This window comes from Anas platyrhynchos, chromosome 7 (genome assembly GCF_047663525.1).
Source record: "Anas platyrhynchos isolate ZD024472 breed Pekin duck chromosome 7, IASCAAS_PekinDuck_T2T, whole genome shotgun sequence".
Lineage (NCBI taxonomy): Eukaryota > Metazoa > Chordata > Aves > Anseriformes > Anatidae > Anas > Anas platyrhynchos.
In genome coordinates, this window is record NC_092593.1 from 2,342,013 (window position 1) to 2,369,986 (window position 27,974).

The following is a 27,974-nucleotide window of genomic DNA, read 5'->3' on the forward strand; positions in this document are numbered from 1 at the left end:
AGAATTAAAAGTAAATACTCTATTGTGATTTTAGTGGGTACTTACTGTAACCAATTACCTCTTTCTTATCTTCAGATTGTCTACAAAAAAGGACATGACGAACGAAAATCTAAATATACTTCTCTGCCAGACCCACCTGATGTGGAACAAGCCAAGAAAGTGACGAGGCAGCTGAGTGATGTGAGTAGAATGCAGAATTCTTTTGCAGAAATCTTCCTTTTGGAGTTAGAGAGGCAAAAAGATACTTAAAGAAAGCTTCATTCTTGTCAGCAAATCTAGCTTTCACAAAACATTTGCTTCTATCATACACATTGCTTCCCATTCTTCCTCTTTTTTTTTTTTTTCTCTCTTACTTTGCACTTTAAATGTTTACAAGAGAAAGCAGAAAAAAAATCCATTTTACTGTTCTCTTATAAGTAAACAGTGAAATATAAGTATACATGTATATCTGTTTTCCAAATGACTTGCTTGCTTTGAAATTAATAAAATAGTAACCTGTATATCTACAAAACAATAAAACTTAGAAAAAAAATGGTTATTTTTGGCATATACATTCTTTATCAATGTGCTAACAGTTGAAATGGCATTGAAGAAGTTGTATTTTTGTGATAAAGCAATTGTGGCTGAAAATGCATTTGGAAAACTGAGTCAAAAATCAATAAGGTGTTTTGTTTAATTAAGCAGTTACTGTTAAAGTAACTGTTTTTTTTAACTCTTTAAACTTTCTGTATAAACAGTTTATACTTGATTTCCATGAGCTTGAATATAGTCTAACAGAAATCACACATACCATACGAATCCATATATTGAAAGGATTTTCCATTTACGTACTATAACAAGTTTCTGCAGAAATAACAATACATTCTAGTTTAACTGATCGTTAATATTATGCACCAATATTATGTGACTAGTGTGAAAACACAACTCAACTGAAGGAATATGTTAATGATGTCTCACAGAGAGTATTTCTTATTAAGTCTTTCGGAGTAGATGACATTTCACCTATTCTTCCTTTTTGGTCAAGGGAAGGTACCAAAGGAAATAACTGAAAACTGGAGCACTAGGTCAAATCGTACGTCAGGTTATTTTGACAGTAACTGCTGAAGTGGTTATAATGCAGATGTAAAGTATGGAGCAAATTTAATAAGAAGACTTTAAAAGCAAATTTGTTAAGTGAAAATTGAACTGGGGATTAATTTTTATTTTTTTTTCATTATAGATTATTTACCATGAGGACTATAATAACAAGATCAAAGGCAAGTGGAGTCAAACTCCATGCTACGACGTTGCAGTTGCAAAAATGAATGCAGAAAATATAAGTATAGTAAGTGAATTATTCAGAAAATCTTGAAATCAACAGCTTTATCCTCTGCTTTGTGTTAATGCGGCAAATACTGATCAAGTTTTCCTGCTCCACTTGCTGTATTTCTCTTTTTCTATTTAAGCTACTTCATGGGTGGCTGATTTGTAATGTAACTGCACTTGATACATTGTTCTCTGTTTTTCTCTGCTCCTAATAGAGAAAATACCAGGAAGACTTTGAAAACATGAAAGACCAAATCTACTTTATGCAGACTGAGACTCCAGAATATGAAGCTAATAAGCGAGTTACAAATAATGTCAGTAAGGTATGTGACAACTTCTCCCATTTCTTTAGCCAAAGTATAGTTCTGTAGTCAGGACTATTTGTGCTGAAGCTGTTTTGTCAAATGTCAAAAAAAAATTATTCTGTGCAAAACATGTATTCTTCTGTGTATTCCACTACAAAGCTTACAATGACTCCTAGCCAAGCTTATGATCTTAAGTCATTAATTTGTAAGAATGTGACTATTCCAAGATGGTAGCTGATATTTGAAAAATCAAAATGTTTGGTGAGCTGCTTAGAGGTAGGGACATCTACTTAATAACTATCAATTATTTTGTGACTCTGTCTCCCAGCATGTCATCCCTGCACTCACGTGATCTGAGTGCTTTTCATGGTCCTTTGCCAATATGAGCCATAAGTAAAAAAAAGAGAGAATTTTCCCGAAAACTTCAAGGTGACATAGGTTAGTGAATGTTTGGTTTCTAATACTGATTTTTAAAACCTCACCCTTTTTTTTATTCTTTAAAGACAAAATACAGAGCAGACTATGAGAAGAACAAAGCTAATGCAGATTATAATGTGCTTCCTGCCACAGAGAACCCATTGCTGAGGCAATTGAAAACTGCAGGAAATGTGCTGAGTGATGTAAGTATTGTCAAAGTACACCTGGATAATTTTCAGTCAAGTACAATTAACCAAATTCATAATTTCTTCACTAGGCTTCTCCATTGGATCTCTCAGTATTTTAGTTTTATAAACCTATCATCTGTCACGAGATACTAGTGACTGTAACAGTATAGTATAGTCATTTCTCTGCAACAGAGTATAACAATAGAGTGTAACAATATTTGCAGCATGTTATGGTGATACCTAATTATTGTATAGTTCATTTAGATTCCTGTGCAAAATGGATCACAAGATGGAAGTTCTTCTTTTACTGCTTAAGGAACTTCAGCTGATGTCAACAATGATAAAATATGTAGTACTTATATGTATTCATATATGCTGTGTTCTTGTTACTTACTTCAAGAGTGTAATGGCCTTCTTGATTTCTTTCTTCCTTTTTTCATCTGTTTGAAAAGAGATTTCATAATTCTTAGTGTCAGAAGTCACTAAGAAGTCTCTCTCTCTTTTTTTTTTTTAATAAGCATTGAAAATTAAAAAGGCCATCTATTTTTCAGTCTTTTGGGAAAGCTTTTCTTTGCAATCATTTCTTGATTTTGCTGTTTTTATTTGTACTGTTTTGTGAGTGAGTTTTAGTGCAACCTACTTTATTACCTGACATTATTTTCTTTTGCAGAAATTATACAAAGAAGCCTATGAACAATCAAAAGGAACAAGCATGAATTACTGTGACACACCAAAGTTTCAGACTGATAACGTTCTAAAGAATTTTAGTGATGTATGTATTTTTATGTTCATTTCTTTCTGTACCAACATTCTTGATTACCTTTATTTATCAACTTGTGATTATTTTTCCAGGTAAAATACAAAGATGCATATCAAAAGAATATTTTAGGGCACTATTTGGGCAGTTTTGAGGACCCACATCATACGCACTGTATGAAAGTTGAAGCTATGAAGAGTGATGTAAGTGTGGCAGTCATTCTGTTCTCACCCTGATACTTTTATTTTGGAGAAAGCTCAATTATGTTTTCTTACTGAATGTTGATTTTATCCCTAGAAAAATTACAAAGCAGATTACGAGGAGGACAAGACAAAGTGCTACTTCCCTCAGACCATAACTCAGGAATATGAAGCTATTAAGAAGTTAGATCAGTGTAAAGATGTAAGTATAGCACTGCAGTGCTTATCAAATAGCTGTTTACATACAGGGTGTCTGCTCTGAGGCATATGGAAGTTTACCGAGTGATTCCTGTTAATTTTGAAGATTTTCAATTTGTATTTATTAGCATATGTGACTTTTAAAAACCCTATTAATCTGTAATTTAGAAGCCTTTTGCGGCATCTGGTGATCAAGACAGTTACAGCAAAAGTAACATAAGAATCGTTGTGCAGGACAGTGCTTATCTGCACCTATGCCATAACTGCTAGATATCCTAAGTAATGCTACGCTGCTGTGACTTATTAAATAAAAGGATTTGATTATGTAAATTTACCATAAAAGTATTTATTATTTTCCCTCAGCACACCTACAAAAAGCATCCCGATCAAATCAAATTTACTCAAGTGACTGACTCTCCAGTACAGAAGCAAGCAGAGATCAATAGTAAACAGCTGAGTGATGTAAGTACAGATACTAAACATGTCACTGTATTCTGAGCATATCAATTTCTGCACTGTGGCTGCTTTCACTTAATCATTCAGTTTTAAGAAAGTCAGTGAAATCAATGTGTAGGTGAATGTGTGTGCATATATAGGTGCAAACATGGACAAAAACATTTGTGTGTATATGCAGCCCTATTCCAGTGGAAGACCACCTGGAAATCAGATGGTTATTAAATGATTTTTTCAAGTGGCTGTTCGTGTCAAGTTTCAGTGTGTTTGCAATTTTGTGTCTATCATGCTAAAAGTATTCTTTGCACCAGTGAAGTCATCAGGGTTCATGCCATTCACTTGGCGAGGACTGGGATTTCATCTCTGTCTTCCTTTGTGAGTGAGGTAGCACAAAATCTTTGAGTTGTGCCACTCAGTATTACTAAACATTCACTATCTAAAAATGTTGTCCTGGTAATTTTCTTTCTTTATTGTTTTTTGCAGATACTGTATAAATCCAAAGGTGAAAAAATTATTCACAAGTACCACCTCCCTCCTGATGTGCCCCAGTTTATCCAGGCCAGAGTTAATGCCTACAATATTAGTGATGTAAGTATATTTCCAGAGTTCTTTATTCAACTTCCAACATGAAATTTCTTCTAGCTAGAAACTGTTCATTCGAAAATTCAATTTTTCTTCTAGAACTATTACAAAACTGGTTTGGAAGAATTAAAATCAAGAGGATATGATCTAAAATCTGATGCTATTCCTATCCGAGCTGCCAAGGCTGCTAGACAGGCTGCCAGTGATGTAAGTGCATCCTTCTTAAAGGAACTATTTAATTCATAAGAGTTTACTTAAACTATATTTGAGAGATAAACTGATATTTGAGAGATAACTTCTTTATTGCCTTTTTTGAGCATGTTGTTAGAGTATTAATGGCCTTAACACAATTTTTTTTTAATTGGTGTTCTGTTGCTTCATTGATGTGCTTATATAATTATATTTAGAAAAGGATGTCTTTTTATGTAATTCTCTCTGAATGAAAAGGCTGACTTGCAGTCCAGTATGATTAAGGAAAATTGTTGGAGTAGGTCACTAACGAGAGCTCCATGAGTAATGGACCTGAGTTCTCTCTGTCCTTAATTATAGGTCTGATCATAAATAAGACGAAAGGCTCATCCTTGCATATGAGGGATACTTTTTGTAGAGAACAAAGGATACCTTTGCTTTTAATTTACTTTTTACTAAGTTACTATGCTTACTATACATATGCTTATGATGTTCTCTGGATTCTATTGTATTTTAACAGGTTAACTATAAAAAAGCCTATGAACTTTCCAAGGGTAAACTTGTTGGCTTCCAGAGCCTTGAAGATGATCCCAAACTTGTTCATTATATGAAAGTAGCCAAGATGCAGTCTGAGCGAGAGTACAAGAAAGATTATGAGAAAACAAAAACTAAGTACAATACTCCACTGGATATGGTCAATGTTGTCGGTGCCAAGAAGGCTCAAGAGATTGCCAGCAATGCTAATTACAAGAACCTCATACATCACTATACTTACTTACCAGATGCAATGAATGTGGAGCTAACCAAAAACATGATGGAAATTCAGAGTGATGTAAGTAGAATCTTAAGTGAACAGAATTTTTGAGATGCCTCAAGCAAAAGCTGTGAAGCCTCAGGAAGGTCCCTGAATTGTTTTTTCTCATTCCTGAAGTTCTAAATATTGCCTTTTCTTCTTTATTAGAATGCATACAAAGCAGATTATAATAACTGGATGAAAGGAATTGGTTGGATCCCCCTTGGGTCACTAGAAGTAGAAAAAGCTAAAAAAGCTGGAGATGCCTTGAATGAAAAGAAGTATCGTCAGCATCCAGACACCATTAAATTTACAAGTGTGGTGGACACTCCAGTAATGGTCCAAGCCAAACAGAATACAGTTCAACTCAATGATGTAAGTAGAGAAAGAAAAGGGTCTTGTGGTAATGTAGAGGTGGATCTACTGAAGAGTTGACCATTGTCTTTAAAATCCTTGGAAGAGTTTCTGTGCATTGTCTTTGCTTTGTACTCTGATTTTGCCCAAGTAATTTCCCAGTAAACTGTCAAGCTCCATGGAGTCATGGAGCTCTTTCAGTTCACATCACCTAAGCCTGTCCATTTATATTTTAAGTACATTTTAAATGCACTTTATTTAAGAAATGATGCAAAATTTTCAAGTTGTTCTTGATGTTTTCCCATCTACAATAATGAATGAATTACAGAATGTCTGATTAATGATAATATGTCTATCATTATAAAACAGCAAGCTTTATTTTGTACTCTCCTACCATTTGTTATTATCCCATGTTTTCCAGAATTGTGTTTTTATGTCCATTGGAGGGCTCAATGCTCTTTAGTGCTTCTGAGTAAAGACTGCATAGAGTATTTAGGACTCATTCTTCTATCAATAAGATCAATTATTCTGCATGAAAAGTATAGTCTCAGTCTTTTGAGATATGTGGCAATGTATATGTGCAAAATCAAACGTAAACCCAGAGTGAGCTGGGGCTAACTGTACAACAAAAGAAGGATTTATTTATGTATCATATATTTTACAGAAACTATACAGATCTTCCGGAGAGGAAGTTAAACATAAATATACTCTTACCCCAGATGTCCCACAGTTTATCCAAGCTAGATACAATGCAGCTAACGTCAGTGATGTAAGTGACTTCTTTTAAACGTTTTACTCATTGTTAATGAATTTTAAGTAATATGTTGCAGATACACTCATTCCAGATTTCTTTCACTGATGTGCAGTTCTTTATAATCAACTGATACCAGTGTAGTTTTTCATTCTTTGTATCATTTGAATTTCCAAACAAATCCCAGGTACTTATGTAATCATTTAATTAATTTAATTTAATTACTAGAGAAGTAATAAAGCACTGAATGAAGTATATGCTTCATTTAGAAGTACCTGCTTCTAAAGATTTGCCTGAAGTAGATTTGGTGTAGCTTTGACTTGCATACAATTCTTATGATTATTAGGTTCTCTAGAATAATACGGATTTTCTTTTTTTTTTAGGCGTATTATAAACAAGATTATCATGATCTAATAGCTAAAGGAAACAATGTGTCGCTTGATGCTATTCCAATTGCTCGAGCCAAAGCTTCAAGAAACATCGCCAGTGATGTAAGTATCTATTCCAGGTATGCTTGTTTTAGGCATTTAGTAAAAAAGTCATCCATTCCAGGCCATGTGGTAGATTTCAAATGTTGTGCAAGTCTCACTAGAGCTGCTAAAATGAGAAAGAGATTCTTAGTCTTTCCCAAAGTATTAGTGTAAAACTTACTTTTTTCTAATTGTTTCCTTTAGGTAAGCAAATATTACTGTAAAGCTTCTTAAACCAGTTTTCACAGGAGAAATTAAATCAGTAGTTCTTGCAATCATCTGGTGACAAATTTCCAGAAAATTAGCTAAATAGGCATCTACTTAGGAACCGTGAGACCATAGGAGTATGTGCTCCTATGCTTTTGGTTATGCAGTGAAAGACGGCTTATAAATGAATCAAAAAGCCATGTAGTCCAAATTGTATGAAGCGGGATGTGATTCAGTGGTTTCAGATAACTAGAGGAAGCTGTTCAGTTGTACTCTGTTTGCTATTGCTTTCAAATGACAGAAGGATGGTCTCAATGGTTTTAATATTTTTCATTCACCTCTCAGTACAGGAATGCTTAGGGAACACTTTCCTTTTCTCTCAAGAATCGCTAATGTTGATGAATCTTACTGTGATGTGTGTAACCTGTTTTGTACTACCTTAGATGGTGGAGCAAGATAATCTGATGTAGATGCAGTTGCTGAGTGTGCCATTTAGGCCATTTAGACTAATGTTTATAAACTGCTTGCAGCTTTTTTTTTTTATTTCCAATGCATAGTTCCAAGTCACAGGAACTTTTCTTAATTTTTAGTTTACATGTCAATAGCCATGCCACAATTTATTTATCTCTTTCCTCTGTTTCTAGTATAAATATAAAGAAGCGTATGAAAAGGCTAAAGGAAAACAAGTTGGTTTTAGAAGCCTGCAAGATGATCCCAAGCTTGTTCACTATATGCATGTAGCAAAGATTCAGTCTGAGCGTGAGTACAAGAAGGATTATGAGAAATCCAAGACTAACTATCATACACCTCCTGACATGTTCAGTATCCAGGCTGCGAAAAAGTCTCAGGATGTAGCTTCTGGTGCCCACTACAAAAATCTGATCCATCACTACACTTACCTGCCAGATGCTATGGATGTTGAGCTTGCAAAGAATATGATGCAAATTCAGAGTGATGTAAGTATTTCAGTGGCTGCAATTTCATAGATGTTTTCTTGCACACTGTGAAAATAAAATATGAGTTTGTATTCAGTGGAAGTTGCCATTGCTGTACCAGAATGGTCCATTTTTCTTATGTCTCTGGGAAGAGCCTTAGAAGCTTTAAGTATCAGCTGTCAGAATTTAGAAATAATACATTCCAGGTGAGTTAGGCTCAAAGGGTTTTTGTTGTAGGCATGTCTTTGAAGACCAGATTTGTGGGATATTGCATTCAAATGTGTTTTTTTTTTATTCACATTTTCTCAGAAGACTTTATTTTGCAACTAAATTAATTTTGTTTTATTCTTTAAGACTTCTAATTTCCCTGCTTTGTCTTCCTGTGAGATAGGTATGGTAATGTAGCTGGACTATTATCTATTGAGCATGAAGGAGTGGACAAAATTTGGTTATTGATATTATTAGGAATATATCCTCTGGAGATCTCTAGCATTAGAGATTTCATTTAGGACCTTCTTAGTGCTTCTTGCAGATACAATTTCAAATGGTTGACTGAGCATACCAGGTTGCACTCTGCATCTAGGGTAGATGTTTTACTTGAGGTCTGTGAATTCTACATGCTTTACTGTAGAAGGAACTACAGGAGGACAAAACAGTCTCTGCTCTGTGGACCTTTAAACAAAAGGCCACATCTGGTAAAGCCTGCTGAAACACAGACCAAATTAAACCATGTTAAATGATCACCATATGATAGTTGAGAAGATATTAATCTTCTAAAGATTAAGAGGAGGTTTGTGAAATTTTTCACAAGGGTAAGAGAAAATAAGCTTAGTAAATACTGAAGGGATGTTACTGTTTATAAGAAATGAATCAGGAAGAAAAAAATACGGCAGCTCATTTTATTCCCTATGAAATCACAGAAAAACAAGCAAACAAATCTGTTGTTCTCTTCTAGAATTTATAAATACTTTTTGCTAATGTGGAACTTAATTGCTAGACTCTGTGATTATTGCTTTAAACAGTTCTGTGGGATCATATCGGTCTATGTTGTCTTTCTGTCCTTCAGAATGCATACAAACAAGACTATAACAGCTGGTTCAAGGGTATTGGATGGAGTCCTCTTGGTTCTCTGGATGTTGAAAAAGCTAAAAAGGCAGGAGATGCATTAAATGAAAAGAAATACCGTCAGCACCCAGACACCATCAAATTTACAAGTATACCAGATTCAATACCAATGGTTTTAGCTCAGCACAATACCAAGCAACTGAGTGACGTAAGTAATTTTTCATTACTAATGCAATATAGTGATTTTATTTCTTACTATGTGTATGATTTTTATGTTACTATTTGGCATTTCATCTAAGAAAAAAAAAACCAACCTTTAGTTTTTAAAAACTGTACAAATAGTAAAAATTCAATATGTTGGTAAGAATTAAGTGTTGTTGCTTTGTCTTTATTTATTAACACTAATAATACCTCTCTTGCACTTGTTAACACATTATTTTTATTTTTTCTTTCAGGTAACATATAAGCAAGAGGGTGAGAAAGTAAAACACAAATATACCCTGGATGCTGATGTTCCTCAGTTTATTCAAGCCAGGGTCAATGCCTTCAATTTGAGTGATGTGAGCATATAATTGACAATTTATTTATTTATCATTTACTTAGTAGAAAAATGACCTTTTATATATTCATGCTATAACATCAAATATAGAAAGAGCAGAGTAGAGGGGGAGAATCCCCTCCATCACCCTGCTGGCCACACTGCTTTTGATGCAGCCTAGGATAAGGTTGGCTTTCTGGGCTGCAAGCACACATGTTGAGCTTCACAGCAGCCAGCACTCCCAGGTGCTTCTCAGGGCTGCTCTCAAACCATTTTCCACCCAGCCTGTATTTGTGGATCGCACAGGCCCATTTCTTAAGTCTGTCCAGATCCCTTTGAATTTATTATAATACAGTTGTTGTTTGTGTTAACATTTTTCCCTGCAATTGCACAGACCAATATTTTGATTCACGTGAATACAATAAAAATAAAGTCTTGAACAACTTTGTTAAAATTTCATATCATGACATTACAATCTCGTACCTTTTTCCCTACAAGGCAAACTACAAAGCAGACTGGAAAAAAACCATTGCCAAAGGATATGATCTGAAACCAGATGCCATTCCGATTATTGCTGCTAAAGCTTCTCGAAATATTGCAAGTGATGTAAGTATAATTTACATAAGGAGGAATACAAAAATCTACTGTTACAGCTTTCTGTAGCATATTATACCATAGAGCATACCTACATGCATATAACGATACAGAAATACTTAACCCTGAGATCTGAAATTATTATGGTACTGTGAAATAATAAGCAAATTTAGATGTTTACATGAACCTCATAAACAAAAAAGAAAGTGTTTTCTGTTATAATTGATCTATTTCTGTAATTTTGGTTGCTGGAGATCTGTACCTCTGCCTGTCTATACATCACTGTAGCTGTTTTCAGGCAGCTACAATCAACTGACAACATCAAAGCTTGGTATGCTATCTGACACAAGCCATACCATAATGCTGGTCTTTTAATTAATATCTGAATGTTCTTCAGAGTTAGAAGTCTATGGCAGTAAAATAAAATATGGCAGAGGCAATGGCAAGACAGGCCTTGTACTTCATATCCAGATTTATGTCTATACCAGGGGTCAAGATGAGCAGCCCTCTTCTTTTTTTGAATCCAATTAATCCTGTGCAGTCTGAAAAATAATTTCTAAATTTTTGGAATGAAAAGCAATTTTAAAATTATTAAACTTCAACTTCTTAGAATTATCAAAACTATAATTTCTTTTTCCAAAGTGGATAAGAATTTCTCTTGCTTTGTCTGTAGTATAAGTACAAGGAATCATATGAGAAAGACAAAGGCAAACAAGTTGGATACCGCAGCCTACAGGATGATCCTAAACTTGTTCATTACATGAATGTGGCCAAAATGCAATCAGATCGCGAATACAAGAAAGATTATGAAGTCAGCAAGACCAAATATCATACTCCCTTGGATATGTTCAGCGTGACAGCTGCCAAAAAAGCTCAAGAAGCAGTTACGAACATGGGCTATAAACAGCTAATTCACAATTATACTCTCTTGCCTGATTCTGTGAATCTGGAACTATCAAGAAATGTGATGCAGCTTCAGAGTGATGTACGTAACAATTAATCAGCTTATTTTTTTCTTCTCAGAATTACTGTTACAATATTAAACTTTTAAGGCTAGAAAATTAATTGTATGATATTATCAGTGGACTGAGATGTTAATGTCTGGTCTGGAACTGTGTATTTTCCAAAGTTTATCATAAATATGCATAATTGATTAGTTCTAGGTAACTTACTTAGCAAATAACAACTTTATTTGTTTCTCCACATATTTAACTACTTCTCAGAAAATGAATGTTTTGCTAATTCCTTTATTTTTGCAGTTGCAGTATGTTGCAGTATGTTACTACTGTGATTATCATTTGTACTCTCAGAAATCTTAGGTTATGTGTGTCTAAATTATGACTATACGAAAGTATATTTTATTTAAGTTTATCAAACTATACGTTACACATGTTTGTATTATACCTAAGGATTATACCTGGATCATACCTAGGGACTTGAGATTTATTTATTTGATTCACTTTTCCTTCCTGCATTTGTCCTCCAACAGATGCATATGCCATGCACACTAAGGATGCATGTTTAAGTTATAAAAATCTTTGTAGTTTCCATTAAGTTCTGTGACTCATTTCCATTTCTTTTTCACTAGTGTAACATTGGAGTCTACTTTTTGTTTACCCAGGAAGTATTAAGATTAGTCTGCATTTTTAGTAGTCCTCTGACAAACTCAAAACTCACCAAAAGCTCAAATAATCTAACTGAGAACCAGGAGAAGTTTTAAGGCCTCATCTGTGTTTTTTTATTTTGCTTTGTTTGTTTGTTTCATACAGGCATTCTGATTTTTTTGGTCTCACTGTGTTTTTCCTTGTTTATTTTTTAAAAGAATGTATATAAAGCAGACTTTAATAACTGGTTGAGAGGAGTTGGCTGGTTGCCAATTCAATCATTGGACGTAGAAAAGGCCAAAAAAGCTACAGAGATTCTCAGTGAAAAGAAATATCGCCAGCATCCAGACACGCTGAAGTACTCTATTCCAATGGATGCAATGGAACAAGTATTAGCTAAGCAAAATGCCAAGACCATGAATAAGGTGAGAACTTGTTCAGATGATAGTGACTGAGCCAGAGGTAGGGTCCTCGTCTTGCAAGATCACACGATGGGTGTATTCCCACTGAGGTCGTCAGAATTTTCAGTGGTTATAGAAATTAGATTTCTCTTTTGTGCATGTGATGAAAAATATCCTCTCCAGATGTATAGTACTCTGGCAATGACGCTCTTTTTATATATAATAGTGAGCTGAAGAAAAAACACCCTAAAATCCTGTCAAGTTTTTACAAGTATCCTCAGAAAATGGGAATTCTTTAAATTTGTCCCTAGTTATCTGGAACACCACTGATCATTATTCCTTGTATGCCATGGAAAGAGAGTGCATGAAAAAAAAAACCAAACACTTATGCTTTACAAGGATATATATATTTATATATATTTATAAGGATATATATAAAACAGGGAAAACTGCAGACTGAAAATTTTAGATTTAATTTTTAATAGTTATCAAAACAAACTTTGCAAATTTCTCAAATGAAATACTAAAAGAGGAGGAATATAAGATTTTCATGCTGCAGTTATAATTGTGGAGATTATTTGTAGTGCTAATGGAACTTTGTACTGTAAAACATTATTTATTGCATATAAGCAAAACAAAAACAAACTTATATTTTATGAGTGCATTGCCTATTGAAAGCTAAATGTCATTTTTTCAATTGCAGAGGCTCTACACTGATAAATGGAACAAAGAGAAGACCAGCATTCATGTTATGCCAGATACTCCAGAAATTCTGCAGTCTAAAGTGAACCAGATCACAATGAGTAATGTGAGTTACTGTGCTCAAAGTGGGCATTCAGTGTCTGTTACATAGATCAAAAATTGTTATAATTTTTATTTTTTTTGAAAATATTTGAATTCAGATGTAGGGTACTTTAGTACTTCTGCCTTCATAATAGAGTACCTGTTCTCTTTTACATTTTAAATCAGAAATTATACAAAGCCGGATGGGAGGAAGACAAGAAGAAAGGTTATGACATGAAGACAGATGCCATTCCAATAAAAGCAGCCAAGGCCTCCAGAGACATTGCGAGTGATGTAAGTTTGTTTACTTGGTAGCATTCAGAATTTTTTCAGAGCCCATCAGAACTTTTCAAAATGCTGTGTTATGCATAAAAGTGATTTTTCAAGCATCTTGGAAAACCTGGGTTTCAGTTATATGCTTAATGTGATAAACCTTTGTAGTACTTGCTCTCAGGCATATTTTGCCTCCCGTAGAATAACACCGAATTGTGCTTTTTTGCTCTTTGTTCAGCAAGCTGCTAAGCTTCATATGCCTGTGTTCAATAGGTTATAAGAAGAAATATGTCTAAATGACTAAGCCTGAAATTCTGTGATAAAAAAGAACCAGTATTTTCTGTCTTCAAAGATAGAAATGAGCTTAATCATGCTTTTTTTTTTTTTCTTCTCCTGCTCTTTGTCTTTCCTGCTGTCAGTATAAGTACAAACTAGCCTACGAAAAAGCAAAAGGAAAGCACATTGGGTTCCGCAGCCTTGAAGATGATCCCAAGCTAGTGCACTTCATGCATGTGGCTAAGATGCAATCCGATTGTGAATACAAAAAAGATTATGAGAAGGCAAAGACTAACTTCCATACTCCAGTTGACATGCTCAGTGTTGTGGCAGCCAAGAAAGCACAGGAAGTGGCTACAAATACAAACTACAAAAGCTTGATCCATACCTACAATGTTCTACCTGATGCTATGAGTCTTGAATTAGCCAAAAACATGATGCAGTTACAAAGTGATGTAAGTGAGAGACTCTTCAACCTTTGCATTACTAATACAGTGTTCCTTAGATTATGGGAATATGCTTTAAGATAAATAGATTTTTCTTAGTGAAATTCAGTTATATACTAAAATGTGGTAAATAAAATGAGACTTTCAATAAGGATAGCCTTTGTGTATTTCTAAGACTCTGAAATATTAAATTAAACCTATTGCTAAAGAATTCAGGCTCAAAAATAAGCCATTTTATTTATGAAGTAGAATGGATGTTTAAATGCCCTATCAGACTCATCAGCAGCAGTCCTTTTTTTTCAGGCCAAGGCAGGAAAAGCTTAACTTTTCAGCAGTTTTATCTTGTACTTCCAAGAAGATGTCCTCTTAGAAAAAGGGGAAACGAACTATGTAGCTGTGTTCTCAGAGTTTCTGCGATGTTCAGACTAGAGAAAACAGATTTATTTGTTTTTCTGTTGGTATAGTGGTTCAGCTGATCCTCTTCTCCAAGAGGACCTTAGCATGTAATCTTATGTGAGCAATCTGTATCCATCACAAGGAGGATCTGAACACTGTATAAAGGGAAGTATAATAAAATAGAGACAGTACTGTAACAAATACATTTCTAAGAAAACACTGGATACATCTTGATATTATTTGGTCCTTCTTAGAACAAGTGCATTCAAAATCTAATATTCATTAAACACAGGAAGAAGCATCACGATTTCCAGATATTCTTGTGCATCTATCTGATTATTTTCTGCTTCCAGAATCAATATAGAGCAGAATACGATGAAAGCATGAAAGGTGTTGGATGGATGCCACTGGGCTCCCTGGAGGCTGAGAAGAACAAGAAAGCAATGGAAATTGTTAGTGAAAAGAAATACCGCCAGCATCCAGACAAGCTGAAGTATTCTGTTCCTATGGATTCCATGAACATGGTCTTAGCTTTAAATAATGCTAAAATCATGGATGAGGTAAGAAGGTGTTCATTAAAACTTGTCTAAGTTTGCACAAGTATGAAGTGAGTTATTTATAACAATACATAATCTTATTGGGTGACTAATGTGTAAATTTTTCAGTTTTGGCAACTAATGAGAATGCTTGATTGTCAGTGTATTTCATCTTCATAGAGCCTTTCTATACCTGAAAGCAAAACATGACCATAATATTTTATTCATAAGGTCTACCCAGCATAAAAGATTGTAGACTTTTATGAGTTTAACCCTAGAGGCTAAAAGTACCAGAGTGATTTGCTTTTGAAAATAGCATTTAAACTTTTAAACATATAGCCTGTTTCATCTGATGCCTGTTACATCAATGTGGAATTACAGCATGATATGAATGCTCTTGTAATGAGATATTTATTTCCTGGTTCTTCTCCTGAACTGATAGAATCTGCTGCTGCTTTTCAGAAATGTCTAGTGTTCACATGCGTTGGAGATGCAGTGATCATCAGAATTTTATTTTTTTCTTAGCTTTAATTCCTCTAAGAAAACCTTTGTTACCTATCTCAATTGCTACTTACTTTCTATGAGATAAGCTAATAATCTTCCACCTCAGATAAGGTGGACAACCTACTCTTCTAGCACTTCTTTTTCTTCTACCTTCTGACTTTGATATCTGTTGTTTTCTGCTGTTGAATGTGCTTGAACATGCTGCTGGGCAAGAGACAACCAATAAAATACTGTAGCAAGATTGATATTGGTTCAACTTTTAATTTAGACTTGCACAATTAACTTCATAAGAGCTATTTCTGATTCACATTGCTTTTAAACAGTAAAATAAAAATACAAATGGTCTTACCATATTAGGGGTTGCATCACTGTAAAAAAAGATTGTATTTAAAAGGGTGACATTTTAATAATAAAAATATTGTTATATTTATTTTTTTATTTTTTGTACGTTGACATGTTTTTTCCTTTGTCCCTCCAGCACCAATACAAACAAGCATGGGAAGAAGACAAAAAGAAAGTTCACATCACACCAGATATTCCACAGATTGCTTTAGCAAAAGCTAATGCATTTAATTTAAGTGATGTGAGTACTGTTTCTAAGGCTAAGAGGTTGCACTTGTTTTTTTTGTTTTGCTTTGTTTTGTTTTGTTTTTTTATTAGGAATAATAAGTGAAATAACATCATAGGAAACTCTCCCTAATTCTCAGTTGGCTAACCTGTATTAGTTTCACAATAAGCAATTTATTTTTCTTTCCCACCCCCTTCCTTCTTTGAGATTATATACCAAAAGTTGTCAAGAAGAAGCCACAATGTTTATGGATAGATTATGAAGTATTCACGTAGGTCATTAAAATATAGTAGTTATTAATAAAATAATAGAGTTTGAGCACTAACCATGTTTGTTACTGCATTTATTTTATTTCCTAATATATGTTTTGTACTACATTCAAAATTCTGTCTTGCAGGTTGAACCTATTCTTTATGATATCATAGACAGTTTCTCAGTAGCTGGTTGTTAAATCTGCATATGCTAAATAAAGAGTTGGTTGTAATTGTGCACATCTTTATGTGCATGTAAATAGACATCTAATTTTTAGATGCAACTTTTCACCAGTATTTGTGCATGTGGGAAGCAAGTGCAAATACTTGGTCTTTTTTTTTAGGTTATTGTTGTTGATTATAGTGCAGTTCAGCTGCATTGGTGTATAAATACTAGGACTGAAGTTAATTCTGAAGGTGAATTCATCTCTTTGTGAGCCTGAATGGCATAAACAGCTATTCAAGGGGTATTAAACATATGAATAGTCTGTGTTTCAAGTTGACATATAAAATGTATACAGTTTTGTGTTTTTTTTTTTTTTTAAAGGATGGTTCTTTTCTTTCTTTTCACAGAAAATGTACAGACTTTCTTTTGAAGAAACCAGGAAGAAAGGGTATGATCTCAGAGCTGATGCTATCCCTATTAAAGCTGCCAGAGCTTCTAGGGACATTGCTAGTGATGTAAGTTCTGAAAAGAAAAAACAATCAATTTCAGACATTATAAAACATTCTTTTCTTAACACAGCTCAATTTTATATGCTAAGTGTGTGAGATCTATTTATTTTCTTGTTTGTAAATAACTGGCATATTCAGCATATATTCTAATAATTTTTCTCACAGTTAAAGAAGAATTTCTCCATTACAAGGATTAGGAGATAAATGAGGGACTCTTCCCGGGGAAAAAAAAACAAAAACAAAAACAAAAACAAAACGCTGTTCATTTCTTACTGTTCTAGTGCTTGGATATTTTATAAATGTCATATTGCCCCAGCCCAGGTGCAGCACTTTGCACGTAAACTTGTTGAATTTTATTAGGTTCACGTGGGCCCACTTCTCTAGCTTGTCCAGGCCCCTTTGGATGGCTTCCCTTCCCTCTGGTGTATTGATTGCACCACTTTATTTAATAATGTAAAAATCTTACTTTAATTTACTTTTTCCCTTTACAAGAGAGACATTGCTTGTTAAACAAATAAAGTAAAACTAATATTTCTGTCTCTGTTCTCTGCACAGTATAAATACAAATTAGGTTATGAAAAAGACAAGGGAAAGCTTGTAGGCTTCCGCAGCCTTCAGGATGATCCCAAACTTGTCCATTATATGCAAGTGGCTAAGATGCAGTCTGATCGTGAATACAAGAAAGCCTATGAGATGGGCAAGACGCATTACCAAACACCTTCTGATGCACTCAGTATCGTGGCAGCTAAGGAAGCACAAGATCGTGTAACCAATACAAACTACAAACGACTGATACACCAGTATATGCTTCTACCAGATGCAATGAGTTTTGAACTGTACAGAAACATGAATCAGATACAAAGTAATGTAAGTTTCTCTTTTCTTTCTGACTGTCATTCACAGCTGTATGTGTTTTCCTCTCTTCTCATTATGGCTGTGTTTTGGAAAGAACAGAATTATTTAGTGTGAACCGTTTATAAATTGTAAACTTTCCTTTTGTGTCCTGATTTGCAGAATGAATACAAGCAGGATTACAATGAATGGTTCAAGGGTATTGGCTGGAGTCCTGCTGGTTCTCTGGATGTGGAGAAATCTAAGAAAGCTACAGAAATTGCAAGTGACCGGAAATACCGCCAGCATCCCAGCATGTTCCATTTTACAAAACAAAATGATGACATGGACATGGTCCTTGCAAAGCATAATGCAGATATAATGAATAAAGTGAGTATTTATGGGGAAAATTAGTCAGGCACTCAAATATAATCCAAATTAATAAATGCTGTATAAATCTCTGTCACCACTTTTATGTAGCAGTGTTTCCCTGGGAAAAACAACTGTCACAGATTTCTCCTTTTTCATTTTTTTTTCTTAATTGAAACACTCATTTACTGACAAGTGGCATTGGTTACATAAATCTTACCTCATTTTTTTCATAGCTATCTCTTCAACATCTATTTTGCTCACTCTTACATAGAAATCATTGGTCCTGAAAATCTTGGTAGGTAGACCTCATATGAAGCGGGACTGGATCATAATTCAGCTCATTCTGGGGTAGTTCATTACATAATAAAATAAATCTAAGTTGGCATCTTATGCTTTTTACCCATCCATAGGCAAAGTGCACAAACAGAAAGGTGAAAAACCTTGAAAGAACCATCCTTTGTCATTTATACTAATACAGCTGATGTTACTTTTTTCAATAGCATGCTTATACTCAAGCTTGGGAGAAGGATAAAACTCAAGTTCACGTGATGCCGGATACACCAGATATTCTACAAGCAAAACAGAACAAGGCGAACTACAGTCAGGTAGTACTTTTTCATGCTTTCTACTACATTTCAAGTTAGTATCTATTTTCTTCAAATTTAAAGGATCCTTCCTATTTCAAAATAAAAATTAATTGATAAAGGTTGGAAAAAATGGAAGAGAGGTTTTAGAACACAGGCAAGAATTTTGCTGTGAGACAGTAGCAATATATATAATATATATAATATATATTCAGAGTAGCAATTGTTACCATCTTCAAGGTAGCAAAGTTACAGTCTAAATTATAGCAAAATATATGAAAAATGTGACTTCTATTTTTGACCTCTGGAAGTGTGAAGTCCATACTCTAGCGAAATCAATCGTGTTACAAATTCCTTATTATAAAATTATAAGTTCATTGGGTATATTTGTAACTTTATATATAAGAAAATAATTACATGTAGTGATGTGAACTTTTCTTTCAGCTTTTAAATATCAGAAGTTTTGCTATTTAAAGCAATTAGATTTTGCTTTGCATGGTTGCTCAGAGGCAAATTTTCAGCATGCCAGGGCTGGAACTTTAAATCAATTGTGCCTGAACTGACTTGACTATTAAATAACTACTTTACAGCCTTATTAACTAAAATTATGTTAGGCCTGTTAAAAAGTTCTCAGTTATCCCAGATGTACAGATTTCAAATTTCCCAGTTATGTTTCAAGTCCTAAAGATAAGCTGTGATAGGTAAGTGCTGCAGTAAATAAAAGCTATTTAGTCACTGGCCTAAGACTTGGAAGACTACCTTCCTTGCCTATCACATTTTCCATTTTCTCAGTTTCCATTCCAGTAGCACTTCTCTCATAACTGAAGCTTTTGAGGTAACCAGAATTAGGTAATATGGATCACTAGCATATCTAAGTGGAAGGTAATATATGTATTATTAAGGCTTTTTAATTAAAGTTGTTTTCAATTTTAGAAACTGTACAAGCTTGGCTGGGAGGAAATGATAAAGAAGGGCTATGACCTCACACCTGAAGCCATTTCAGTGAAAGCTGCCAAAGCATCAAGGGACATTGCAAGTGACGTAAGCAGCATTTCTAATTCAGTCTGAAATGCAGTTCTTTGTGCACCCCTATATGCTAAGGTGTGTCTTGGAGTAAACAAGCAAAATTGATGAAGAAACACTTTCCTGATTTGCTTTTGTCAGTTTCTTTTTTGAAGAAAAGGCATGAAGGAGAGTTGTTCTTAGGTCTTAGCAATTCCAAAGTCCATCCTTGAAGTGGCTAACCGTACGAAGCAATTTAAACTGGGTTGTCTGCTCTTCTGAATGTTACATTTTCTGAGCAGCAGCAATTTAATCCAGTTAGCTGATCCCAGTGCCTATACTTAGGAATCCTCTTTACAACTCCAAAGTAGATATGGTGACACATATATTTCTATTATTTTCTGTAACTTGCTATTATTAACTTCTGTATTTATGGAACAGATTTCATTAATCATTGGAAATGCTTAAGCTGATTATTTTATTCATCAAAATATTGCAATGTGACAGCCTTTGGGAGTTGTGTAACTGTATAAATCAAATGGCACAGGAGACCACTGTTAGAGCTATTCCCTCTTCCTCTCCAGGAGACTCTGTTTATTCTCAGGGAAAGCATTCACAGACACCAAGTGATGCACATGAATCAGGGGGCTACTAAACCTTTACATGAGATGCTATAGCAAGTTGCTCGTTTCATTAGTAATGAGGAACATTGAACTGAGTGAATATATTTGCCTTATTTATTTTACCACTGCCTGATTCTTACTGCAATTTCAATAATGCAAACTTTTTAATTTTAGTACAAGTACAAAGAAGGTTACCGCAAGCAACAGGGACATCACATTGGATTCCGCAGCTTACAGGATGATCCTAAGATGTTGTGGTCTATGCAAGTAGCTAAGATGCAGAGTGAGAGGGAGTATAAGAAAGATTTTGAGAAGTGGAAGACAAAGTTCAACATGCCCGTGGATATGTTGGGCTTCCTTCTGGCTAAGAAATGTCAGGAATTGGTTAGTGATATTGACTACAAACGGATGCTACACCGCTGGACTTGTCTACCAGACCAGAATGATGTCACTCAAGCAAAGAGGGTCTATGAACTACAGAGTGATGTAAGCTTCTGCTGGATCTCATTCATTCAGTTTTTGTAAGATATTTACTACTTATGGAAAAGTTTCTGTAATAACTCTCTTTTCATGTCAAGTATAGATCAGAATGAAGTTAATACGCCAGTTAGTCTTTTAATATGGTTTAATACATGAACAGTGAAAGAACCTACTGTGATTTTGATTTTTTTCCTTAACAGAATCTATATAAGTCAGATCTACAGTGGCTCAGAGGCCTTGGATGGAGTCCTTTGGGATCTTTGGAATCTGAAAAGAACAAGAAAGCTTCTGAAATTCTGAGTGAAAAAAAGTACCGGCAGCACCCAGATACTATTAAGTTCACAAGTATCCCAGATGCCATGAATATCGTTTTAGCAAAATCTAATGCTAAAAATAGAAGTGATGTAAGTTGCCTCTGGAACAAGTGCTTGTGATTCATAAATGTAGGAATAAGTTAGTATTCATTTATTGAAAAATTCACCATACCAGAATGTGATTATAAAAATATAAAGTATAAAAATATCAGATGTTTGCAATCTGTGCCTTACTGCTCAGTTGTCAATAAGTATTATGCCTTATTCAGGAGATTAAGGTCTTTAGGGCTATACAATTTATTCAGTAAACTGCAAATATACCCCTTACTACATAGTATGCAACCATATTGGCATAATGCTGCCTTGTTGAGCATTCGTATATGTAAAGAGGTAAGAAGTTGGTGTATTATTTTATTTAAATATCTTGCATTGATCACCCATGCTTGCATGGTACATCTTTGCTTTGCAATTGTTGAGAAAAATTAAGATGAATTCACTGCCAAGCATGTGAGCCTTTTATCAGACAAGATATTTCTGTTTGTGTCTCTTTTCAGATACTCTATAGACAAGCCTGGGACAAGGACAAGACTCAGGTTCACATCATGCCTGATACCCCTGAAATTTTACTGGCTAAATCAAACTTAATCAACACAAGTGATGTAAGTGTGTCTCTACAATATTTCTTTTATGAAATTTGGATTTACTCTTTATAGCTTTAGTTTAAAATGAAATAGAGTATTTCCAAAAATCTCATGTTTGTAAGCACACCTGTAATCTTTTCCTGTGAAAATTTTTATGCACTGGGAAGCCCAAGTAAATTGCTAGATTCTAATGTGGAAGTGGAGTTGCTAGAAAAAAATTACCAAGAAAATACTAAGTGCAAGTTTGGTGTTTTCTCTTTCATCCCTACCAATTATATTAACATTTTAGATATGTATTCAGGACTTTTCAGTAAGCTGGTTGTTTATTTAAAAGTCTGATTATATCAAACTACATTTATAGAATTTCTTAGGATTACATTACATCAAATTCCTGGTTACAATGGAACAAATATAGATTAGGTGCAAAATGTAAAACGTCAGCAGCTTTATCATAAGAAATTAAGAAGACAAATAATTGTGATTAAAATTAGGTGTAACAAATCACGGGGTTGTATTATTCACCTCTGTAGAAGACAATTCTTCATTTAGATTAATATTTCCAGTAAAATAAAAGTTTTGGTCTCAGATGAGTTCATCAGAGAAGTTGCAGGTAGTTATTTTTATATACTTTATGTAATCAGTTACAAAATACACATTATTAGAAGTAAGGTATGGGATTTTATTTGATTAATGAAACTGCACTTGGAATCTCATACTTCTTTTTCAATAATCAAAGGAATAAAATTACCATATTGTATAGGAAAGGTGATCTTTTTTACATATTGAAAAACACTCCAGAGCTTTATATGCAATAATTACTTTGAAATCTTCTCCAACAGAAACATTACAAGTTAGGATATGAAGAGCTGAAGAGGAAAGGCTATGATCTTCCTCCTGATGCTATACCTCTCAAGTCAGCAAAGGCATCCAGAGACATAGCTAGTGAGGTAAGTCCTACCAAGTGAAAATAACAGTGTGGCATTGAGCAGGTAGACATTTCCCTTTAATAGGAGGAGATCTAACATTTTAACACTTACATTGCTCCTCACCCAAGAAAGAGACTGTGTAATTCTTTATTGTGCAAAGTTAATAGAATTCATTAAAATAGTTTACAAATAGAAAGAATGTAATCATAGAAATGAACTTAATAGGTTCTAAAAATAAAATAAAAAAGCTAAAAATAGAGCTAAAAATTGTGATATATTTATATAATACAGCTAAGTTCAAAAATTAGCCAGTCTACTAAGAAAACAGAATTGTTAGGTACTTCTTTAAAACAAGGTGGTTTCTCTATTCAACTAGTACCAATATAAAACGGCGTACCGGAAGCAGCTTGGCCACCACATTGGAGCGCGAAACATAGAGGATGATCCGAAGATGATGTGGTCGATGCACGTAGCCAAGATCCAGAGTGACAGGGAGTACAAGAAAGCCTTTGAGAAGTCAAAAACACACTTCAGCAGCCCCGTGGACATGCTGGGTGTGGTGCTGGCCAAGAAGTGTCAGGAGCTGGTCAGCGACATTGATTACAAGCATCCTCTGCATCGGTGGACGTGTCTGCCGGACCAGAATGATGTTGTGCAAGCCAGGAAAGTGTATGACCTTCAGAGCGATGTAAGTTGTTCTTGACTGGATGTGTGAGAAATGGGCTGTCCTTCTTGAGTTCTGTTCCACTGTTGGGGAAATGCAGTTGTGGACCATAATCCTGGGCTGGTTGTGTGAGAGGATGTTGTGGCCATACCGACATGCTGAGTGGTTGTTTTTTGAACCAGAGAGGCAGAAATTTGTGTGGCATCGTACTTTATGATCACAGAAGAGCTGTGTCTTGCTCTGACTGTGTGGAGGGAACGGTTTTTGCATGTGACTGAAGTTCATTCAGTGAGGAGAAGGGCAAAGGAATCAATTTTTTCCTTTTGGATGACCAATGCTGGGCAAACACAAGCTGGAGTGTGGCGGTGGGGTGTGAGGTTCCTCTTCTGTGCCTAAGTCAGACAGGATTGCTGGATGGGGCAGATCTTTGACCCTCTTGCCTACCAAGGCTTTTGCACAGAAGATGCTTGAGGAGAGCTCTGTCAGTTTCTGGGCACCTCCTTGTGGTGGTGCAGGTGTGCGGAGCCTACACCACCTCAGGTAACGGGAGCCAAGCTGCATGGGAGCTCCTTGGTGCTGTCTGGTGGGCTGAGCCAGGGGGATGTGCATTGTTAGGTGGAGATTCCCTTGCTAGGAGGTGTGCTTGCGCACACTGAGGATGTTGCTGAGCTGTTTGTGTCCTTGCCTTTCACTTCAGAACGTGTACAAGTCGGACCTTCTGTGGCTGAGAGGCATTGGCTGGTCCCCAAGTGGTTCGCTGGACGATGAGAAGAACAAGAGGGCGAGCCAGATCCTGAGTGAGAAGAAGTATCGTCAGCACCCGGACACCATCAAGTTCACGAGCATTCCTGACTCTATGCCTATGGTTCTGGCGAAGCACAACTCTGATATCATGAACCAAGTGAGATTCCTTTGTGTTTTCAGCCTGAAGGAAAGGAGTGCCTCTAGCAGGGCTCTAGAGCTCTTCTCTCTCCGGTGCCAGGCTTTTGCTGGAGGGGTGTTGCATCCACCTACTCGAGGGATTTGTGTTCCTTGTTTTAGCTCAATATCTGTTTTGTGTAACTGGAGCAGAGATTGGGTGTGGTGCAGAAAAGAAAAGGGTGAGACTTTAAAAGTCTTGGGGAAAGGAAAGTGCCTAAGTCTGTTGAGACCTAGAGGCTGGTAGAGGCCCCGTTGAGCTAGTTTAGTTTCTGTGCTTGTTTCCCTGTGCTTGCATGATCTTTCACGTTGTGCTCACCTTTTCAGCGTGCGTATACATCAGCCTGGGAGAAAGACAAAACCAGCATCCACATTATGCCAGATACGCCTGGTATTTTGCTGGCCCAGCAGAACCAGCAGAACGTCAGTGAGGTAGGTGGTTCTTGTGGGCTTGGTGTCCATCCATGGGCAGAGGCGGTGCTGGAAGGAGTGTTGTTGGGGTCACTTGGGAACGCTTGTTTGTCTTTCAGAAACTGTACAGGCTTGCAATGGAGGAAGAGAAGAAAAAGGGCTATGACCTCCGGGCAGATGCCATTCCTATCAAGTCTGCTAAAGCTTCCAGGGATATTGCCAGTGATGTAAGTACACAGGAGGCCTTGGTGGCTCAACCTCCAGGACGGTTTCTCTGTGCTTGCAGCTTAAGACCAGGGACTGCAAACTTAGATGTGTGTAGACCACAGAGCACGTACCTGTCATTACCTCTCAGGTAGTCAGTAAAGGTGTTGGTGCCTGAGGTTCAGTAAGGCCACTCTGTCAATATTGCTGTTATGCACTCCCCTGCTGCCTGCAGCTACGCCGATGAGGTGGACCTTTGAAAAGAAAACCCAAAGCAAGTTTTGTGATATGACGGGGATATTGATCATTTCTGTGTAGACAGGGACAGTGCAGACGCTGTCATACCATCATTATTTTGTCCCAGCTGGTGTTGCAGAGTATCATCTCCAGGTGCAGCTGTGCAGGGGCTGAATTTACTCTCTCTCGTGACATTCTGTAGTTTAGGTTTGTTTTGTTAGTCCTGGAAGGCGAGCTCAATCTGTGCTCAGGCTTCCTGGGCATTTTGGAAGTGGGGGAGGGAGAAGTGCAGTGCAGTTCCCTGTAACTGCCCAAGCTTAAGCAGCCAGCGGCCTGCAGCTTAGAATACACTGAACTGGGAGAATAAGAGTCCTCCGCACTGTGAAGAGAGCATGGTGAAGAGGAGTGTGTCAGCTGCTGGGGGCTGTGTGGTTGAGAGCATAGAGGGCAGTACAGGATGAAGGCCAGCTTGCCTGCTGGAGCAGTCTGGTGGGTTTTGTCCCATTTTTGACCGTAGCTGCTGAACTGGCCTCTCAGTGGGGCTCCTTGGGTAGTGTGGAACTGCTGTCTGCACAGGCAAATTGCTCCTGGTTCCTGAGCTGGCTTGGTTGGGGTTACTGTCCAGGCTTCTGTGTGGCTCCAGTGCCTCGGTGCAGGCCTGGGGTGTATTGGAGGTGTAGCCCACTGTGGGGTACATTGTGCTTGGGTGCCTGTTCCCGTGGTGATCTTGCCAGGCTGCATTAGCAAAGTGCTTTTCACAGGAGTTGCTCCAGAATAAAGCTGAGAGGAAGAAGAAGGGCTGAGCGTAAACTTACTGAGCTTCTTTAATCCCACAGTACAAGTACAAAGAAGGTTATCGCAAGCAGCTTGGCCACCACATTGGAGCGCGAAACATAGAGGATGATCCCAAGATGATGTGGTCGATGCATGTAGCGAAGATCCAGAGTGACAGGGAGTACAAGAAAGCCTTTGAGAAGACAAAGACACACTTCAGCAGCCCCGTGGACATGCTGGGTGTGGTGCTGGCCAAGAAGTGTCAGGAGCTGGTCAGCGACATTGATTACAAGCATCCTCTGCATCGGTGGACGTGTCTGCCAGACCAGAACGATGTTGTACAAGCCAGGAAAGTGTACGACCTTCAGAGCGATGTAAGTTGTTCTTTACTGGATGTGTGACAAACGGGCTGTCCTTCTTGAGTTCTGTTCCACTGTTGGGGAAATGCAGTTGTGGACCATAAACCTTGGCTGATTGTGTGAGAGGGTGTTGTGGCCATACCAACGTCCTGAGTGTTTGTTTTTTGAACCAGAGAGGCAGAATTTTGTATGGCATCGTACTTTATGATCACAGAAGAGCTGTTTCTTGCTTTGACTGTGTGGAGGGAATGGTTTCTGCATGTGACTGAAGTTCATTCTGTAAGGGGAAGGGCAAAGGAATCAAAATTTTCCTTTTGAATCACAAGTGCTGGACAAACACAAGCTGGAGTATAATAAAGAACATTAGGCGGTGGGGTGTAAGGGTTCCTCTTCTGTGCCTCAGTCAGCTGGATGTTACTGGATGGGGCAGATCTTTGACCCTTTTGCCTACCAAGGCTTTTGCACAGAAGAAGCTTGAGGAGAGCTCTGTCAGTTTCTGGGCACCTGCTTGTGGTGGTGCAGGCACATGGAGCCTACACCTCCTCGGTGTAATGGGAGCCGAGCTGCGTCGGTGCTGTCTGGTGGGCTGAGCAAGGGGGGTATGCATTGTTAGGTGGAACTTCCCTTGCTAGGAGGGGTGCTTGCGCACACAGAGGATGTTGCTGAGCTGTTTGTGTCCTTGCCTTTCACTTCAGAACGTGTACAAGTCGGACCTTCTGTGGCTGAGGGGCATTGGCTGGTCCCCAAGTGGTTCACTGGATGATGAGAAGAACAAGAGGGCGAGCCAGATCCTGAGTGAGAAGAAGTATCGTCAGCACCCGGACACCATCAAGTTCACGAGCATTCCTGACTCTATGCCTATGGTTCTGGCGAAGCACAACTCTGATATTATGAACCAAGTGAGATTTCCTTGTGTTTTCAGCCTGAAGGAAAGGAGTGCCTCTAGCAGGGCTCTAGAGCTCTTCTCTGTCCAGGGCAAGGGTTTTGCTGGAGGTGTGTTGTTTCCTCCTGCTCGGGGGATTTGTGTTCCTTATTAGATCAACATCTGTTCTTTGTAACTGGAGCAGAGATTGGGTGTGGTGCAGAAAAGAAAAGGGTGAGACTTTAAAAGTCTTGGGGAAACGAAAGCACCTAAGTCTGTTGAGACCTAGAGGCTGGTAGAGGCCCTGTTGAGCTGGTTTAGTCTCTGTGCTTGTTTCCCTGTGCTTGCATGATCTTTCACATTGTGCTCGCCTTTTCAGCGTGCGTATATATCAGCCTGGGAGAAAGACAAAACCAGCATCCACATTATGCCAGATACGCCTGGTATTTTGCTGGCCCAGCAGAACCAGCAGAACGTCAGTGAGGTAGGTGGTTCTTGTGGGCTCGGTGTCCATCCGTGGGCAGAGGCGGTGCTGGAAGGAGTGTTGTTGGGGTCACTTGGGAATGCTTGTTTGTCTTTCAGAAACTGTACAGGCTTGCAATGGAGGAAGAGAAGAAAAAGGGCTATGACCTCCGGGCAGATGCCATTCCTATCAAGTCTGCTAAAGCTTCCAGGGATATTGCCAGTGATGTAAGTACACAGGAGGCCTTGGTGGCTCAACCTCCAGGACGGTTTCTCTGTGCTTGCAGCTTAAGACC

At 37.0% G+C, this 27,974-nt stretch overlaps 1 protein-coding gene across 42 annotated transcripts in view; it reads left to right on the forward strand.

Moving 5' to 3' along the window:
• Positions 1–27,974, forward strand: part of NEB (nebulin) — a 119,534-nt gene that overhangs the window by 10,079 nt on the left and 81,481 nt on the right. For all 42 annotated transcript variants that reach the window (XM_072041337.1, XM_072041338.1, XM_072041342.1 and 39 more), the window contains exons 10-51: positions 76–180; positions 1,220–1,324; positions 1,521–1,628; positions 2,114–2,230; positions 2,886–2,987; positions 3,068–3,175; positions 3,270–3,374; positions 3,734–3,832; positions 4,307–4,411; positions 4,505–4,612; positions 5,115–5,426; positions 5,556–5,762; positions 6,406–6,510; positions 6,876–6,983; positions 7,814–8,125; positions 9,171–9,377; positions 9,625–9,729; positions 10,206–10,313; positions 10,975–11,286; positions 12,124–12,330; positions 13,010–13,114; positions 13,276–13,383; positions 13,782–14,093; positions 14,834–15,040; positions 15,999–16,103; positions 16,913–17,020; positions 17,570–17,881; positions 18,029–18,235; positions 18,718–18,822; positions 19,735–19,842; positions 20,601–20,912; positions 21,107–21,310; positions 21,775–21,879; positions 22,701–22,808; positions 23,164–23,475; positions 24,149–24,352; positions 24,697–24,801; positions 24,900–25,007; positions 26,058–26,369; positions 27,050–27,253; positions 27,596–27,700; positions 27,799–27,906. In XM_072041337.1, coding sequence (XP_071897438.1) covers positions 76–180; positions 1,220–1,324; positions 1,521–1,628; positions 2,114–2,230; positions 2,886–2,987; positions 3,068–3,175; positions 3,270–3,374; positions 3,734–3,832; positions 4,307–4,411; positions 4,505–4,612; positions 5,115–5,426; positions 5,556–5,762; positions 6,406–6,510; positions 6,876–6,983; positions 7,814–8,125; positions 9,171–9,377; positions 9,625–9,729; positions 10,206–10,313; positions 10,975–11,286; positions 12,124–12,330; positions 13,010–13,114; positions 13,276–13,383; positions 13,782–14,093; positions 14,834–15,040; positions 15,999–16,103; positions 16,913–17,020; positions 17,570–17,881; positions 18,029–18,235; positions 18,718–18,822; positions 19,735–19,842; positions 20,601–20,912; positions 21,107–21,310; positions 21,775–21,879; positions 22,701–22,808; positions 23,164–23,475; positions 24,149–24,352; positions 24,697–24,801; positions 24,900–25,007; positions 26,058–26,369; positions 27,050–27,253; positions 27,596–27,700; positions 27,799–27,906 — 6,909 coding nt within the window. The remainder of the gene's footprint in view (positions 1–75; positions 181–1,219; positions 1,325–1,520; positions 1,629–2,113; positions 2,231–2,885; positions 2,988–3,067; positions 3,176–3,269; positions 3,375–3,733; positions 3,833–4,306; positions 4,412–4,504; positions 4,613–5,114; positions 5,427–5,555; positions 5,763–6,405; positions 6,511–6,875; positions 6,984–7,813; positions 8,126–9,170; positions 9,378–9,624; positions 9,730–10,205; positions 10,314–10,974; positions 11,287–12,123; positions 12,331–13,009; positions 13,115–13,275; positions 13,384–13,781; positions 14,094–14,833; positions 15,041–15,998; positions 16,104–16,912; positions 17,021–17,569; positions 17,882–18,028; positions 18,236–18,717; positions 18,823–19,734; positions 19,843–20,600; positions 20,913–21,106; positions 21,311–21,774; positions 21,880–22,700; positions 22,809–23,163; positions 23,476–24,148; positions 24,353–24,696; positions 24,802–24,899; positions 25,008–26,057; positions 26,370–27,049; positions 27,254–27,595; positions 27,701–27,798; positions 27,907–27,974) is intronic.